Source organism: Neodothiora populina (genome assembly GCF_041146345.1).
Source record: "Neodothiora populina strain CPC 39397 chromosome Unknown canker_contig_6, whole genome shotgun sequence".
Lineage (NCBI taxonomy): Eukaryota > Fungi > Ascomycota > Dothideomycetes > Dothideales > Dothioraceae > Neodothiora > Neodothiora populina.
Genome location: NW_027191414.1, coordinates 101,260 through 118,374, shown reverse-complemented (window position 1 = coordinate 118,374; position 17,115 = coordinate 101,260). Strand labels below are relative to the sequence as shown.

The 17,115-nt window shown below is 49.5% G+C and overlaps 4 protein-coding genes across 4 annotated transcripts; 1 reads left to right on the top strand and 3 right to left on the bottom strand.

The window, feature by feature from the left end:
* Positions 1-1,833: 1,833 nt before the first annotated feature.
* Positions 1,834-5,991, bottom strand: AAFC00_005691 (uncharacterized protein; the record flags this gene model as incomplete). Its single annotated transcript, XM_069348263.1, has 3 exons — positions 1,834-5,435; positions 5,485-5,938; positions 5,989-5,991. 3 exons carry the CDS (start codon positions 5,989-5,991, stop codon positions 1,834-1,836), a joined length of 4,059 nt encoding a protein of 1,352 aa, XP_069197714.1.
* A 2,081-nt stretch (positions 5,992-8,072) lies between these two features.
* On the bottom strand, positions 8,073-11,597 carry AAFC00_005690 (uncharacterized protein; the record flags this gene model as incomplete). Its single annotated transcript, XM_069345511.1, has 6 exons — positions 8,073-8,726; positions 8,781-8,909; positions 8,965-11,118; positions 11,168-11,268; positions 11,321-11,468; positions 11,523-11,597. 6 exons carry the CDS (start codon positions 11,595-11,597, stop codon positions 8,073-8,075), a joined length of 3,261 nt encoding a protein of 1,086 aa, XP_069197713.1.
* Positions 11,598-12,378: 781 nt separating this feature from the next.
* On the top strand, positions 12,379-13,756 carry AAFC00_005689 (uncharacterized protein; the record flags this gene model as incomplete). Its single annotated transcript, XM_069345510.1, has 2 exons — positions 12,379-12,592; positions 12,642-13,756. 2 exons carry the CDS (start codon positions 12,379-12,381, stop codon positions 13,754-13,756), a joined length of 1,329 nt encoding a protein of 442 aa, XP_069197712.1.
* Positions 13,757-14,367: 611 nt separating this feature from the next.
* On the bottom strand, positions 14,368-15,695 carry AAFC00_005688 (uncharacterized protein; the record flags this gene model as incomplete). Its single annotated transcript, XM_069345509.1, has 3 exons — positions 14,368-15,264; positions 15,325-15,417; positions 15,528-15,695. The coding sequence occupies 3 exons, from the start codon at positions 15,693-15,695 to the stop codon at positions 14,368-14,370; spliced, it is 1,158 nt and encodes a 385-aa protein (XP_069197711.1).
* Between the last annotated feature and the right edge of the window lie 1,420 nt (positions 15,696-17,115).

The following is a 17,115-nucleotide window of genomic DNA, read 5'->3' as shown; positions in this document are numbered from 1 at the left end:
CACAGGCATCACAAAGACGCGAACGGTGACAGTCAAAGGCGACCGCGTCTCCGAACTGGATCAGGAAGACGATGACGACGACATCGGCAACAGCGCATGCGATATCGAGAGTCTGTATCCGTCGACCCCGTCCGTGAGATCCAAGAACCCAATGGATCAACACAGCATGACAGGCGCACCATCAATGAGTTTGCATGGGGACTCTCAGGATAGATATCAACCGTGGACAGACCACCTCGATCCGAGGAAAACAAAGTACCTGAACGTGACAGTATCAGCCATCGAGGCTGGCAATGCTGATTCCCTAGCCGCGCGGGACGAGATGGCATCGTCACGCACTCGACTCAACATGACGAGCGAGGACACGGTGCGTGACGACAGTCCACACGGTGGTGTGCGGAGAGTACTCGAGCTGCTTGGAAGTACGTCGAAGTAGATGCACAGGCGGACATGCATTTGGAGTCAGCGCCAGAGGAGTGCTTTTACGAACGTCACGAACGAACTGTACATATATAACACAATCGTCATACCAGATTCCACCATAACATATCCACCATGACCCGTTCTTCCATCCTTTTTACTTCTGACAAGTCATCCACCAACCCTCGATCACAGCTCAGCTCTACAAGGAGTCCTAAATCTCGTGCGCCAGGTATCCCACACCGCATACCAGGCTCACCCACGAGACACAAAAGGGCAATCCGGTATCCAGTATCCGAAACATCCACCAATCACAACGCAAACAACCCCACCGTTCTGAACCTACCGTCTCAATGAACACCCAATGCAATCAGCAAAAAGCAAAGTAGGGAAACAGACGAGAAAACAGGCAACAGCGGGCCTTTCAACGTTTGATCAAGCAGCATCTGGTTTACCTACGAGGAGAGACCTATACATCACCCAACGGAGTTTGACGCTTACCTAGGTCTGCTACCTTCCTTATACCCTCTTATCTGGCAAGATAGAGCCACAGTACTCATTCGTAGATAAGATGCAACCGCTGTAGTGGACCGCCTGCGGGTACGTCGTATCAAGGCAGGGCGTGTATGTCTAGACTGTTTGACCGCCTGCCTGCCTGCCTCGATGGATGATCGTGTACTGTTGATCTCGGAGATGTCGGGATTCACTCTTCAGTATAGCTACGGGATGTTTCTGGTGGCTGCATTGCGTTCTCAAAACGCTGTACGCCTCGGAATCTTCGTTGCGCTGTTCGTCTGTCGTCTGAAGCGGGTACTGGGGTATTTCTTTTGCACCTTGTGTAAGGGAGATTCCAGCTTAAGCTTTAGAGAGGTTGGCAGGGAGGGTTGAGTTGGTAGCCTTCTTGTCTCGTAATGTTGCTCGGTTCATATAGCTCGGTTCCTTTTCCTTGTACTTACCGCTTTAAGGAGAGTTCACACATGATCAAGGTGACAATGACGGACATGGAAACGACCACCCCGAGCAGACGGCTTCGACGAAAAAGGAGCTCGAGGGTTTGAATTTCGTTCAGCCCAATGGCGATGTTGCTATCTTTGAGAGAGATGCCCGAGATATCAATTGAGAATAAAGAGAAGAGGAAATGGAAAGAAAAATCAAAATATTAATGCTTTCACCTCGCGTGACAGCCCTAGAGCTCAGCTATCTGTCTAGATGAACTAACACCTTTTGTAGTCTCTGTTGAGCGTATGTTTTGGCACCTCAATTACCAGCCACCGTCCAGACTTAGTATCCGGATTAGCTAGACCTGCAATTCACGAACCGATGATAGTTTTTCCCGTCCCACTATAACCCCGCTTACCACCATCGACTGTGGACCCCTTTGACCCCTCGGCAACATCTGCATCTTGACGATATTTAGAAACCAATCAGCTTCTGCAGTTGTTCGAAATGAATCCTTGTCGAGGCTGCTCGCTTGAGGGCCTCGTGTCTCTCGCTGTCGGATGGTCCACTGGTACTCTTGATTCCGAGTGTCGCTTCTTTAGTTCTGTGTAGCTGGGACACCTTGCCACTGTCCGGCTCATCTTCACCACTCATGGTCAAGTGCAGGGCAGCGCCATCTTGTTGTCCTTGTTGATGTCCATCCGCTCTTGCTTTTCTCCTAGTGTCACCACCATCACCACTACCACTACCATCACCATAATTCTCCTCGCCTTTTCCGACTTCGTCCTTACCATCAGCACAGTCATCATCATCACCATCGTCGTCTTTGTTGTTGTCGTTGTCGTTGTCGTTGTCGTCTGCGTCGTCTGCATCGTCTTCGCCGATTTCTTTGGCGTCATCATCATCATCATCATCGTCATCATCATCATCACCATCACCATCACCACCCTCTTTTCTCCCTCTCTTTACTTCTTCCTCTTCTTTATCCTCTCCGTCCTCAGCCCAGGCTATGGCATCTTCCTCTAATCCACCTTTGATCTCTATAGAGCGCGGCGTGGAGCATCTCGAAGAGACAAGGGACGGAGGTCCCGAGCTACCAGCATCGATATCGATGAGGCTCATGTCGTTCATGATCATTTCCGAAAGCTGCTTCCGGTCGAAGGTTCGCTGTGGTCCGTGATCGCGCGCAGCGTGTTCCAAACCCTTGATCTCCGGAAAACCCACCTCAGGAAGAGGCTCGAGATTGATGTCAGCGAATATGTCCAGAAGAGAAGCTGCACCGGATATCTTCTCTTGTCGTGGGATTGTATTCGCTGAACCCGCATTTGCTGTTGCGTTTGGCGCTGCCTTGGGTTGTTGTTTTTGTTCACTTCCTGGGCATTTGGTGGCAATTCTTCCAAGCTCAGCGGCAAAGATCCATGGGAAACTGATCAGTGGAGCCTTCTCATCTTCTGAAATGCAAGTTCCGTCCCTGCAAGTTGCTTGGACTTCATCTCTTGTAACTGTGTAAATCGCAGCTACGAACGGACCAAGCTTTCCAAAGTCAGAGTCGTCGGACAGTCGTGCTTTTGCATCTATGCCCAGCCTCTCTAGAACTATCTCACGATGCTGGGCCCTCAACATAGAGAATAGTCTTCCCATTTCTTCCGCAAAGACATAGTCCCGCTTTTCGCGATTATGACGTATCACAAAGGCCGTCAAGATCTCGAATTCTGTTTCGACTCCTTGCTGGGCCATGATGCGGCGTATGTCGGCGTCGTATCCACTTTTGAGTGTACGCGCTTCATGCAACAGGTTGTTGGACAGCTCAAACGCCTGGAGGATCCGGCTATCGAAAGGGTTATGGTATTGAGGTCGGAAATCCTGACGAACCACCTTGTCATAAAGCTGCCCGAGCACAGCTTCCGAGTGGTACGTCTTGTCCTGGGGTTTGTGGTGCATCTCCATCCAATGAGGCCACACTGGTAGCACACTGAGATCATCATCGACAATTGGCCACACTCCACTTTTTGGAAAGTCCACTGCGACAGAGTGAAGTTCGGCGAGTCTCAGACACTTTTCGAACTTCACTCCACCAGACTTGCTTTTCAAATCGGCCCAAGCGCGATGACGAGTCGCTATGGTTCCGAGGCGATCATTTGCAATGTACATAATGAAATTGTCGACGAGCTGATGCTTGGTCACTATGCCGATGCTCATCGGAGGTTCGTCTGGGGTGAAATCCATCGGTCTATGATTCCACTCACTGACTGGTGGAAACAGAGCTTCATCCCATATCACCAGATAATCGTCGCCATCAAGGTCTCCACCAGAGCACATATTAGCAAGATCTTGTCCTCCAAGCTGAGGGAAAACGACAACATCCCTGAGATGCGTAAGCTTGTCGCAAGATACTGCTCTGACAACACGTATGTCTCCAGGGTGAAGCGAAGGGTTGCGGGCGAGAAGACACAGCCCTTCTCGCGCTCTGTAAGCCTTACTCTCCTGGTCTTGAACTTGTATGAAGATCTCCGGTAACCCGTCTCTACCATCCATTGTAAGAGTCTGTGATTCATCCGTGCAGCCAAGTACGAAAGCGCCTTGCTCGACAGGCATGTGAGCCTTTTCTTTGAGGAATTTGATCCGCCAGGCTCGCCAGAGATGCAACAGAGACATGATGAACGGCTCCCTATGGCTCATGAAACCATCTTCAATCATGCTCGCCATTGTTAGAGTGACTCGATTGAAATCCACGTTACTAGTCAACATGTCCAATGCGATCCGCTCGTCCGACATGGCACGATCTATCCGGTCGAGCTCATTAGTCATCTTTCTCACGAAAACCTCCGTGCTCACTCCTAGGGAGGACAGCAAAAGTATCAATTGCTGATTAAGATAAGCCGTCGCGAACGTGGAAACTCGAATGATTTCCAAGCCTTGAGTGCTCGTTTCGAATTTCTGTTGCGAAGGCCGAATAGCAACCTTGAGTCCCTTCATACCTGGATCAACCGCAAGTACTCCTTTGGCCCCTCCCATACGAAATTGATAGACAGAAGGGTACCCTTCCTTGGAATGATTCACGTGAAATTCATCTGCAATCATCTGAGCTACGAAGACAGATAGTCTCCCAACGCCATCTGTGAAGCAGTATTTCTTGCCATTCTCTTCACCATAGACATCGTCAAGGCATATCACATGCAGACCCCGAGGCAGCTGTCGCACACTCCGAGTCGTGGAAAAACACTGGCCAACACGAGCTGCGTATTTCGCGATGATATTGATGTGCTCGAATTGTCCCAAAGAAGCACGCATCGTGTCCACGCTGAGATTTGGCAGTCGAGCAAAGAAATAGGCGCCGTGTTCGCGGAACTGAGAGTTACTATGAGCGAGAAAGTCATAATGGCGACCTGCAATATCAATCCCTTGTTTCATGGCACGTTCGATGCGGCGAAAGACTTCGTGCTGGTTTCCTGGACCCGACGCTGGGTAGAGTCGACCAATGTAGTCTTCGTCCTCAAATTTGACTCTGAGAAAGCGATCCTCTACATGGGCATAGTCTCTTATGACCCTGTTCGAAACTTCGATGGTGGGTGTGGAGATACGCAATGTGGTCGGAGTGACCACAACAGAGTGCATCAATATACAGCCTTGTGGGGCTTTTCTTTTACGGGACGTACGCAATTCTCCAGCAGAGAATATGTCCATAGGGTTGTTGTAGACGTGTTTTGATTCCGCCACATTCTCGAGTAAGTTCAGCGTAGTATTCTTGTCCATAGACGCAAGCCGCTGGAAGAAGTCTAATTTCATGTTGAATTCATTCAGACTGTGCTGTGAGATGCACGCTTCAAGTTGATAGCGAACGTCGAAATCGAGATGAACCAAGTCATCTTGCATCTGGTGGAGATCCGATGGAAGAGCTGCCTTGTGCGGGTTCAAGTATTTCCATGCTTCACTGTCATCCTTTTTGAGCAGATTGTCGAAAAGTGCAACCTCATCGACCTGAACATTGTGATGATTGAGTGCCTTGCACATCAGACTGAGCGCTTCAACAGCCTTTGGCGATGTTGCGAAAGTGAGCCTATACATCGACCATCGGCCTTGTTGCGTCAGTAATATCCGTAATGAGTAATAATGAAAATAGCTCACCTGTATCTATGATTGGTCGCTCTCTCACTGACGAGATAGCTTCAAAGTCGCGGGCTTGCATATCAAAGTCGATATCAGTCTGTCGGTCCCACATCCTCGGCCATTCTTTCCACGTCCGACCGCGGGAGGTGTGAGTATCCTCTATCCTCGAATTTTGCTTATAGAACCTCGGAGGGTTCTGGAATGTCAAGACAAGGATAAGCTGGTCTTCTCCATGGAGTTTCGTGACCTTAGATATCTGCTGAAGGTTGATTTGAAGTCTATGTCTTGTCAAGTCGTCGATCGCGCCTTTATGAACGGAGAAACGCAGATCCATCTTCTGCTTGCGGTCGGTCAAGTCCAGCTCCAGCAAGATCGGATGCGACCGGTAATGCATGTTGTCAATGGACTTTTTGAGTAACATCTGTTCATCTGTCTTCCTCACGCCTACATGCAATGATGAAGCCTCAAGGGTCTGGTATAAAGGATCAGCTATCGATCACATCCAGACTCGCTCTGACTTACCATCTGTTTCGGGAAATGTATGTTGGGATTAATGGGTGAGGGCACGTAGTATTGTACTGGCGGCAAGATTGAGAAACGCAATATCTCCGATCGACCTCCATGATCTAAAGCCAATGTATATCGCACTTTCCAGAAAGCTTTGACAGGCGATGTACTAGATGTCTGTCAGTGATAGTGGGAAAAATATCTTCTGCAGATGCTCAGGCTCACCTAAAGACAATACGAACACCACCAGTCATCCGGGAGCATCCGTAGTTGAGGCCCATGTAGCTGATCTGGCCATACTGCGAGAAGTGCTGATATATCCTCCAGGTATCGAGCCACTCTGCTGGCAAGTTCTCAATGATGACTGCAAGGTCTCGCGAAAATGGTATATCATTTGCTGGTAACCCTTGGAGGAAGCTAGATGGAGTTTGAAAGAGACCTGCCTCGTCGAAGCTAGCATTGAAGTTCTTGTTGACTGCTCCAAATGTAGTGTAACCTCGAGGATTAAGCTCGCTTACATTAGTGTAGGGTCGCCCGCCGGAGCCGTATGACGTGTATTTCGTGTGATTCCTGCCGCGACCTCCACTGCGGCCTCGACCATAACCACGATCACGATCACGATCACGACCACGACCATGACCAAGTGAAAGATTCCCGCGTCGGCTCCCGCGACTCCAGTCGGCACCATCACCTTTCCTGTAGGATGAGCTCGAGACACTGCTAGGAAGATCCTCGCCTTGAGACGAAGCACGGTCCGCGGTATCAGATGAGGAGGACCCATCCTTCACAGATCGATCGATAAAGCCCCGGTCTGGCGGATCGCTAGGACGCCGAGGATGATGATTGTCCATATCGGAATCCTAGCCTCGTTGCCACTATGATGCGAGCAGATCAAGGCTATAACGATAAGACCAAAAATGGCTCTTCGAATGACCACAGCTACCCAAGGAGAAGGGATGATGAGCTGAGCAAGACCACGACTTCCTGTGCAGACGTAATGTCTGTGAGTTGACGAGATGATGTTGAGGGACTCGAAAACATCAGACTTTGCTTGTTAGTGAATGGAGATGCTGAGACTTAAGTGAAAGGCAATGCGTTGAGACGTGTGGGTTTATCTGTTCACAGTACGGAAAGGGCCTGTAATGAATATTGACTGAACAAAGTACGACTAATTCGCACTTTGACGAAGGTAGCTCGTCAACAAGCAAACTGGCCGAATCACTGCGGCAGAATATTAGATGTAGCGTAGCTGTGAGAAAGGGTAGAGGTCTCAGATGGAGAGATAAAGATGTGAAGAGGACAACTATGAGTACTCGAATGAAGATCAAGCGTTCACTGAAAGAGTTGCGCGAGTGATGTTGCGGCTTCAATCGTTTGTTTGAGGAAGGGACTATGTATGTTCACAACAATGCTTTCACATTGCGCGGATCGCGCCCCTTCCTTCGCCGAGGATTTTCTCCCCTATCAAAGATAAAAGCTGTAGCTGCAAGGGTAGAATAGCAGCACAGCGCCGAGGGTTTGCGCTGCAAACGGAATTATCCATGGACAACGCAGGGACCGATTGCTCGGATTGTATACCTAGGTAAGGTATGTTGGATCAGTAATAACATAGCATCAGTATCCTGTAATGTAAGGTTTCATGTCCACCTCATAATGTCCTATTTTAGCAAGCACACTCTACTCATAGGCTCCTACTTAAAAGAGCAGACAGATTGCCTACCTCCACTCTTTAGCATTAGCGATCTACTGACTACCTTATGCCTAGGCAAACAAGACTTGCATCGTTGCACTGCCAGTGCAAAGCAATCTTCGTTGATATAAAGAACAAGCCTATCTCCTTGCGTTTGCAAACCTATCGCATCTGCATCGATGTGCCGGGAAAACCCCTGTCGTACGACTGGAAGTTCTCATTACTGATGCGTGCGGGGACGTTTGCTCCTTTGAGGGTGCACATGCTTATTCTTAAACGTCCGTATAATGCAAGTGATACCGCCCATCATGAATAGACTGGTTGGTATGAAAAGTCGGACTTGGGGCGGTGATCAACCATCAACACAATGAGTAAATGCAGTTATGATTGGGTATTGAAAACAAGAATACTACAGATCCGCGGTGCTCTCCTCCAGATAGTCCGTTTGATCCCCCAAACCAACCCCTGGAGTGCCGGTGAGAATATCTACAGCGCTGAATGACCAATCTTCCATGTCTCTTCTCTCGCCTGTGCTGATCCCTAGCACGCTATTGTCTATATCCTTAAATGTCACCTTCATGGGAGACCTTGGATCTTTCGTAGGTGATCGGTTTCCATCAAGGTCCATTAAGGGCTGCCTCTTAGTAGCACTTTTCGTACGTAGAACAGATCTGACAGATCTTCGGCCTATACTCTGTATCTCCTGGACTTTGTTGCTATGCACAGATAGCTGATGGGATCTCGAGCGCTTGGGTGTTGGTCCATGATCGGATGATACATCACTGTTGTACGGAAAGTCTGCTTCCTCCGCTTCTACGTCTGATTCATCCGGGCTAGGCGCAGGCGTAGATGACACTGGCTGAAATGAGGGTCTCAGGTCCAATATTGCAGATGCCGATCGATACGGAAGGGTGGATGACTTGGTTGAAGGTTCAGGCATCGACATGATCGCCTCTGGCAGTGCTCCCGATAACCCCATTGCACTCATCAATCGATTGCGCATCTCTTGAACTTCGAGGACTTGAGCGTCCTTCTTGTGACATTCGTTGTTGAGTCGTTCGACCTAGAAAGCGTGAGGAAAGGTCTTTCAATCGTCGTATGCGTCCGCTGTACTTACCTTTTCCCGAAGCTCCATGACTTTCAGCTTGTGGACCTGCGCTTGCTGGTGCAGATCTTCCTCTGCTTGAGTGAGCTCGAGTCTTGCTTCTTGAATTTGTTTTTCAAGGAAATCCTTGACTCCCATCCACTACACTTGGTTAGTGAAATGATACAGACATACTCTAAGAGGACGTTCATCTTACATCTTGTCTATGTCTGGCCATGGCCTCATCAAAAGACGAACTCGCTTTCGCGAGGCTCCGCTTCGACTCCGCCTGCACGTCATCGAGCTCTTCCTGAAGCTCTTCAAGCTTTCGTGTCGCTATAGAAGCATCTTTGCGTAACGCTTCTATATCTTGGTTCAAACTACTGTTAGCCGCTAGCAGTGTAGCTCTCTCGGAATCCGCAGTAGCAATCTTTTGTTGCCTCTCAGCCAGTTGTGCCTCTAATTCATGGATCCTCGATATCAGCTGCTCGTTCTTGGATCCGATACGTTTGTCGCCTTCTTCGAGATGATCAATCTTCGAGTTGAGCTCGTGCATCTGATCTTGTACTCTCTGCAGCTCTTCTCTAGTCTCATCAAGGCTTCCTTGCTTGCAAGCCATAGCGGTAGCATGCTCCATCTCCAGAACTTGGCGGTCCCGATCAGCAGCAGCAAGCGAGCGGTGCGCTTCTTGTCTCGTGTTATCCAAGGCCTGTAAAAGCTCATCAGCCTGCTGTGCTAGGTCCTGGCACTTCTTATCACATGACGCCACTTGACCAGCTTGACTGTCCGCCTCAGCCTCAAGGGCATTTATTCGCAGGTCTCGGTCCATAAGCTTGGCTTCGAGTTCGCCATAGGCCTTTCCAAGAGTCTCGTGCCGTGAATGGAGATCCAAGAATTTCTCCTGCTCAACCCGAAGGGGTGCTTCCACAATTTCACACCTTTCCTCCAGGTCGCGGCATATTTCGGCGAATGAGTCGATGATAGCTTTTTGCTGGTCCTTTGCATGAGCGGCCATCCTGCTCGTGATCTTTTCCTTCCAGGGCAAAGAGGCATCTTGACTGTCGGCAGTGCCCTGGACCTCAACGAAGACAGTGCCTCGAGGAGCTGAATGTGCTTTCATAGTGCATCTGCTACATTCGATTGGATTGGCTGAAGAGATAGCATGGCGTTCAATAATACATGGCACAAGTTGAAGCGGCAGCTGTACTTCATCCGCTTGCACTGTGAGCGCAGCACGCAGTATCATGGCAGTGAATGTACGTGTGAGATCGCCCGAATTTTTCGATAGCGCCTTAGCGCAATACATCTTCTCTTTAGCAAATCCGCAACTTATAGGACGCTTGAGAATGTCGTTGATGCCAAGGCGATACTTGTCAGTTGACAAGCACAAAAGCAATCCCTGGCGACAGCTGGAATGGGTCTCCATGAGCGACATCATTTGCTCTAACAAGCAGACGGTATGACTTGCAGAAGTGGCAATAAGTTCGGCATCTGATGTCAGTAACAACTCGACAATGCTACCAACGAATTGCACCCAGAATTGCGGTCCAAGAGTGGGGAGAAAACTGGGCAAAGACCGCGTGAGAGCCCTTCTAAGCACTGTCTCTGTGGATGATACTCGGCCAACCTTGCAGAGAAGGACGGCATATGCTGTTTGAAGCTGCGTGATGGGAGTAGAAGCTTTGTCCAGCAATACTACGAAGGTTAGAGCCTGCAATCGCAGAGCATATGACAAATCAGGGACCAGGCATCGCTCTCGCAGCTTTCGCAGGATTTGCGCATTCTGCTTGCACCAGACATCCCGCTCGCTAGGCGGTATGGCTTCCAATATGCCGTTAGCCATGATGACACTTGCGAGGGCAGCATCCGGCTCTGATTGCTCGGTCCCAGATGTGCAGGACCAAATGACCTGCAGGCTGACGAGTGAAAGTGTACGGTGTGCCTTAGCGTCCTTGAACAGACGACCCAGACTCTCAGGCTTCCAATGAGACCCGACAACGCTGGAAGAGGAGTCCATGTCATCACATGGGTGGACGGATGTAGTGTGAGTGGACGTGAGGTCAATTTCGTGCACGATGACCTCCATGATAGACAAACAGTAGATCGCAGGCGTCTTATCTTTTACGGAGGCAAGGTCACGCATGATGTCCAACAATAGCTGTTCAAAGCTCGACATAATCTTGCTAGGAAGGACAGCTATGATGGGTCGACATGCGCCACGCAGGAGACTATGGACGGCAAGAAGGGCATATAGATCCGGCTTCGAAGCCGCTTGACCAAAGAGATGTATCAACAGATTCTGAGCTGATGATGGGATGGCGGTATCATCTGGTAATGGATGGGACAACAGCGCAACGGATAAATCGAGGAACTACAGGCTGTCAGTAGCGGTCCACTAGGCTATGCAGGAGAAAGCTGACCTTCCGATTACTGGATTTGACTTCAAGTGCTTCATTCACGACTTGACCAAGAAGTTGTGGTTCAATCGAAAGAAAAGCATCACGTATGCTGATAGCACACGCTTTTCGGAGTTAGAGAAGACACATAGGCAGCTATAAGCAGGAAGAGCGCACATAAGCGTGTGATGGTGTCCAGGACATAGCTCCATTGCGGTAGAGCCTCGAGGAGGATACGAGCCAGAGTTGTGGTAAGGCAGGGATTGCATTGAGACCAGGATCGAATATCGGCCTCTGTGATCTTGTCGACTATCTTGTGCAGGCTCTACATCTTCTATCAGATGTTGTGAAGGGGGCACGTTTCCCAGAGCAAGCTTACCTTCAGTTGCGTAGGATAAGGACTTTTGATGATGCGACCAATTTCTGCAGCGAGTATTTGAGGTCCGGTAGCCATTCTCAGCTATCTGAGATCTTGCTGTTGGTGTTGCCGGTGCTGCTGCTGTTATCGCAGCTGCTGGCATGCCTCCTTGCCACTTCATGGTCGTCATTTGGATGATTCGGTGTCACACCGCATTTTACGCGTTGAATCGTCATGGCAACGCGATGAGTGGTAGCACGCAATCACGTGATGTCGCGGTGAGCTTTAGATTGAAACACCATCAGATGTCTAATCAGCCTTGCATACCTGAACAGCATCTTGCCGGATACATCAGCCCGTTGTTGAGATCGGACTATGATGAGGCAGTTCATCAGCGAGACACAATGGCAAGTCTGCGTTCTCGAGTCAGAACTCATTCCAATGCTATGGAATCGTTCCCGCGAAATGACTTCATGAAGAGTGTATGAGGGCATAACACTCGAGAGAACTGCTAGGATCGCATGAAGCGGTTGTAGCGTCACGGTCGTCCGGACCAGATGTTACAACACACTGTTGTTATATCTCTCGCAAACACACTGCAACGACATAGACAGTCCTGAGTTATCTTAACCGCTGTTTTGAGCCGAGTCGGAAGCTGTGTGTCTAGACACGATTGTGGAGACAATGTGGGGAAAGGGCCATGTGGGGTGGGGAATATGTGAAGCTTCAGTCCACCAAAAGTGTATGCAGTCGATACCTTGTGCAAGTGCCGACGTTTATATTACATATATCAGACGAAGAGTGCGCAAAGGTCGTTCTTCCTGCTGACTTTAGTCCTGCATTTCCATCGTTTTTCCTTTGTAACGAATTGATCATCATGGCTGAACATGGTGGTCTCACGTTCCGATCCGGCGAGTATCGGAAATGTCTCCCCAATCTCGATGTGCCTCGCTTCCAGATGATGGCCAAGCAAGATGCCCATGAATATGCAAATGACTTCAAAACTAAGCACAATCCTCCTTGGCTATATGCTCTTTATGAGCATTGGAGGAATCTGCTCACTGAGCCTTTCAAGGGTGTCACAAGTGACGGTCCGTGATGCAGGAAATATCTGCCAAGACATAATACTGACAACCACAGGCACCGTACAAGACGGTCTTTTCGAAATCCAAGACGAGGGCGTCGATGTCGGCTCCATTGTGGAGGCCGCAAATGCTGTTATTGCTCAACTAGATGACTCTCAGCGATCGTCCTTTCAATACCACATCGATTCGCCAGAGTGGAGGACATGGTCTAACCCCGAGTTCCTGCTAAGCAACAAAGGCCTTCATCTCGATGAACTAAGCCCGGACCTGCGCAATGCCGTAATGAAAGTCCTAGAAGCAACCCTATCTCCGGAAGGATACGACAAAGCCGTCTCAGCAATGAGGATCAACGGATTCCTTGGCAAACTCGTCGGCGGCTCCAAAGTGTGCAACGAGTTTAGCTACAATTTCGTCCTGTTCGGCACACCGAGCACGACGAGACCATGGGGCTGGTCATTCTACGGCCACCATTTATGTCTCAACATCTTCCTCTACAGATCCCAAATCATGATCTCGCCGTGGTTCACGGGCGCAGAGCCAAACGAGATTGACAGCGGGCCATACAAAGGCACTCGAATCCTGACACACGAAGAAGTGCTCGGTCTCAAGCTGATGCAGAGCCTGTCTTCCGAACTCCAGCAGAAAGCGCAGCTGTACAAGCAAATGCACGATCCGGCCATGCCCGAAGGTCGCTGGAACCGCGACGACCAGCGCCATCTCTGCGGCGCGTACAGAGACAACCGTGTCGTGCCATACGAGGGCATCAAGATGGCAGACATGACTCCAGAGCAGCGGGTGCTCGTCAACAAGATCGTTGATGAGTATTTTCTTTACTTACCTGCTCAGTCGCGCAAGAAGAAACTCGAGCAGGCCATGTCCTTTCCCGACGAGACGTATTTCTGCTGGATCGGCGGCTACGGAGACGACGATGCGTTTTATTATCGCATTCAGAACCCGGTCGTCATTGTCGAGTTCGATCATCACTCGGGCGTGTTCCTGAATAACGAGGAGCCTGCCAAGTTTCACGTGCATACGCTGTTGAGGACGCCGAACGCGGGAGACTATGGGCATGCACTTAAGAAACTGGTTGCGCCACTTTCACAGACATTTGCGTGGAATCCGGAAGATGAAAGTAAAGGCGCGGGTAATCACGCATCTAGAGTCAAGTAGAATTGTGTATGTCATGGCTCGACTGAGCTGTTCTGTTCTGTAAATTACTTTCTAACGCTGATAAAAGCAACAATATTTTCTACATGAAATGAATATATACATGAATCGTGAGGGGTCCCGCCCCTCGAACATCTGGTCGTACAAGGTAGGGCTTTATGGCGATTCTCTGTCAGATAGAACATTTGTGTTCTGATCTGGTCGCCAAGAGAGTGTGGAAGTCAGCCAACAAGCGGTGTTACTTGCTAGCCTGATTGCTTTTTTTTAGTGTTGTAGCATCTCATCCATCGACAATTTCCATGTGTGCTGCATGAATCTGTTATTGCACCGCGCGTCGAGTGTTCCTGTCATATGGCCGGGAGCACGGCGAGCCCTCGATGCGCTTGACCGTGAGTATGCATACACCTTGATCGCACTCCCGTGTAGTGGGCTGTGCACGGCAAGCCACCAGCCAGTGCAAGCACTGCATGCGTCTCTCGCTGAGGGAGCCGGTGTTTGACCTATACCGCGCAATACGGGAGGCATACTGTATGCCTTGGTTGCAATGGCATGACTTCGCAGTAAATTATGGCTTAGACGTAGTCTTGTTGACTCTCGTCAGACATATGCCATACTCATGGTACATCGACATGAACCTCGACGGAGCCGATGCGAGATTTCTTGACCTCGGCGACCTGAGTCATAGCAAGGTGACAGTGACAATCGGCAGGCACCATACTTTCTTCATCGCTATCTTCAATGTCCGGAATGATGGGTGAGCGCACGGATTCTGGCTTGGTGGAAACCGCATAGCTATCCCAGCTTTGGGCGAGATCGGTCATCGGCGTGAGATTATCATTAAGGAGTTGCTCACGACGAATTGGTGTCTTTCCCGACGGCGAGCTAAAGGCCGACTTGTCGGACTTCCTGGTACTGCGTGCTATCGAACGCGCTCTGTCCCTCCAAGCTCGTAGTAAAGGGCGTGTTGTGGCCAACGAAGCTGCAGCGATCCCAACACCCGTCTCAGCGACGGAGGTATAAGCAATGCGATTGGAAGCGCTGGAGTAGTAACTGGCCATCGGGTTGAGTCCATCAACGAATGGAAGTCGTACCAACGAAATAGTACTGGCAGAGCAAGCCAGCACGATAACGAAGATGGCGGAATATTTGTCCTTTCTGTCCATCTGCAATTTCCGAATGACAACGATAGGGATGGTTGCGAAGAGCCAGTCCACTACCACGTTCAAGGCCGCATAGACGTAAAAGACAGGCTCCAAAACGCTTGCAAAGTCCAGACATTTTGGCGTATCGGCTGAACCTGCTGTACCGTTGAGTGTGAGTTTTGCAGGGTCGCCGCACTGGAAAAGGAAGATAAACAGAACGGCGAGACTGAGTTGGACGTAGACTGCCACGCTGATGATTATCAACCATCTCTGCCAGCGTTCAATGACAATCCTGAAGAAGAAGAACGCCATAGATAGCTTGAATGTTGCTTGCGCTAAGACGTACGCAGCGATGCCCGCAAAATTTAGCTGGAATGAGAATCAGCCTTTGGTCTTTCAAGAATATCGGATCGGCCAGCTTCAACACACCACACCGAGCTCTATCACTGGTTCCGTTATCCCCTTTGTCAACTGAACATGTCCCACCGCCATGAGACATGCGCATTCGAGAAAGAAGAGTGCCTGGGCGTGGATTAGCATACGATCATATCATGGAGGTGATAAATCCGTCTCGGTTCGATAAAGGATGATTTGATTGGTTATGTAGACAATATCGTAATATGGAAACTTACACTTGATACGATCAAAAGCCAGTCATCCCATCCAGGCTTCCGAGTGAAGCGGAATCGAACCCACAGTCGGAGGGGCAGTGTGATTGCAACTAACACTATCAACGGTATAGGAACAAAGAGGAGACCCCACGGATCTAGGCCATATTTGGCGACCTCTGGCGATACCATAGCTCATATGGAGGACGTCTGATATGGTAGAGGGTTAAGAGTAATGGACGACGACAGGTTCGGTTGCTACGATGGGTACATGATGCTTAAATCCAGTATCGAGACTGGGAGGCGTAGCAAAATGGCATTACTATAACCTCAACCTATGTTCCAGAATAAAAGATTAAGACACCAGCTGACACGGTCCATCCATTGTCAACTTCAGCCGTGGCATGTCACTTGATTCGACATGACTGACTTTCTGGCTTCATTGCTCATATACCGTCGTCTGCGGAACGTTATAACGGTGACGGGAGAAGGACACTGACATCTGCCGTGCAAGGATGATGTTACCAGTCCGCGGAGAAGCACCTATTCATCACGGTGCACAGCGTGTATACAATGAAAGCCATGTTACTCATCGGCTGATGGCTCTGATTCCTACAATCCAGAACAAGTGGTTGCCATATCCAAGTTCATATTTCGCAGTGATATGCAATGTACAGCATTCCGCAGGCGTCTGTTCGCCATGATTTTGCCTGACTAGCTCATATCAAATCTGTATTTCTCTGGATGTTCTAGGTCAAGCATTCAACGTCCTGCTTGTCTTAGAACGTTGACACGGGCGACTACAGCCAATCTTGACCGAGGGTAGATTTGGCGACGCACTGCACAAAGTGAGTCGATTCTTGGCATGAACGTTTGTCGAACGTTGCTCGAAACGAGCCACAACACAACGTATTACCAACTTGTCGGATTTTGAGCAAAGCTTGCTTGTAATTGCCGTGTATGATGTCTCTGCAGGGAATTCAAATTTGCTCAAATACTCGATACAGAATGCTGGTATCTCATTGCTCAAGTCGTACAATGAGCATACAAGAATGCCAGGTCCCCTCCAAGGGAAAGAATTTCTAGAAGTCGCGTGTCAGTCAAGTCGAGTATTCTCCGTCTGTTTCACCGAGTCCCCCGGTACATTCTACGGATCATCCCTGTCAATGCCTGGAAATGGAGTATCTGGGAGCCTTGTGGGAATGGGTCGGTATAGAAGAGCCACCACAACGAATACCAAGAAACGGCCAATGGGGTTTTGCGGGCCATCTAACTGCCCTGGAGTGCCATACTCGACGTCATGTCCCAATACGATATGGGTCGCGTAAATTTCGCTGCGCCTCGTTGTGAAACGAAGCAACGAGGAAAAAGTCAGTTTATCTGCTTTCGCATTTCCATGGAATCTCGCCCTCGTCGTCCAATCGCAATGTCCGTAGTCAAAAGGGACACTGCGGGTGATGTTCCGCAGGTCCCTATAGCCTTGAGACAACAGAAAGGAGCAGAGCCACAGGGTGATCTGGTCACAGTAACAATTGGAATGCTTCTCAATACAGACAGGCTAAGGATGCTAATCGAACATCCCACGCGACAACAACGGGAGAATCATCCAGAT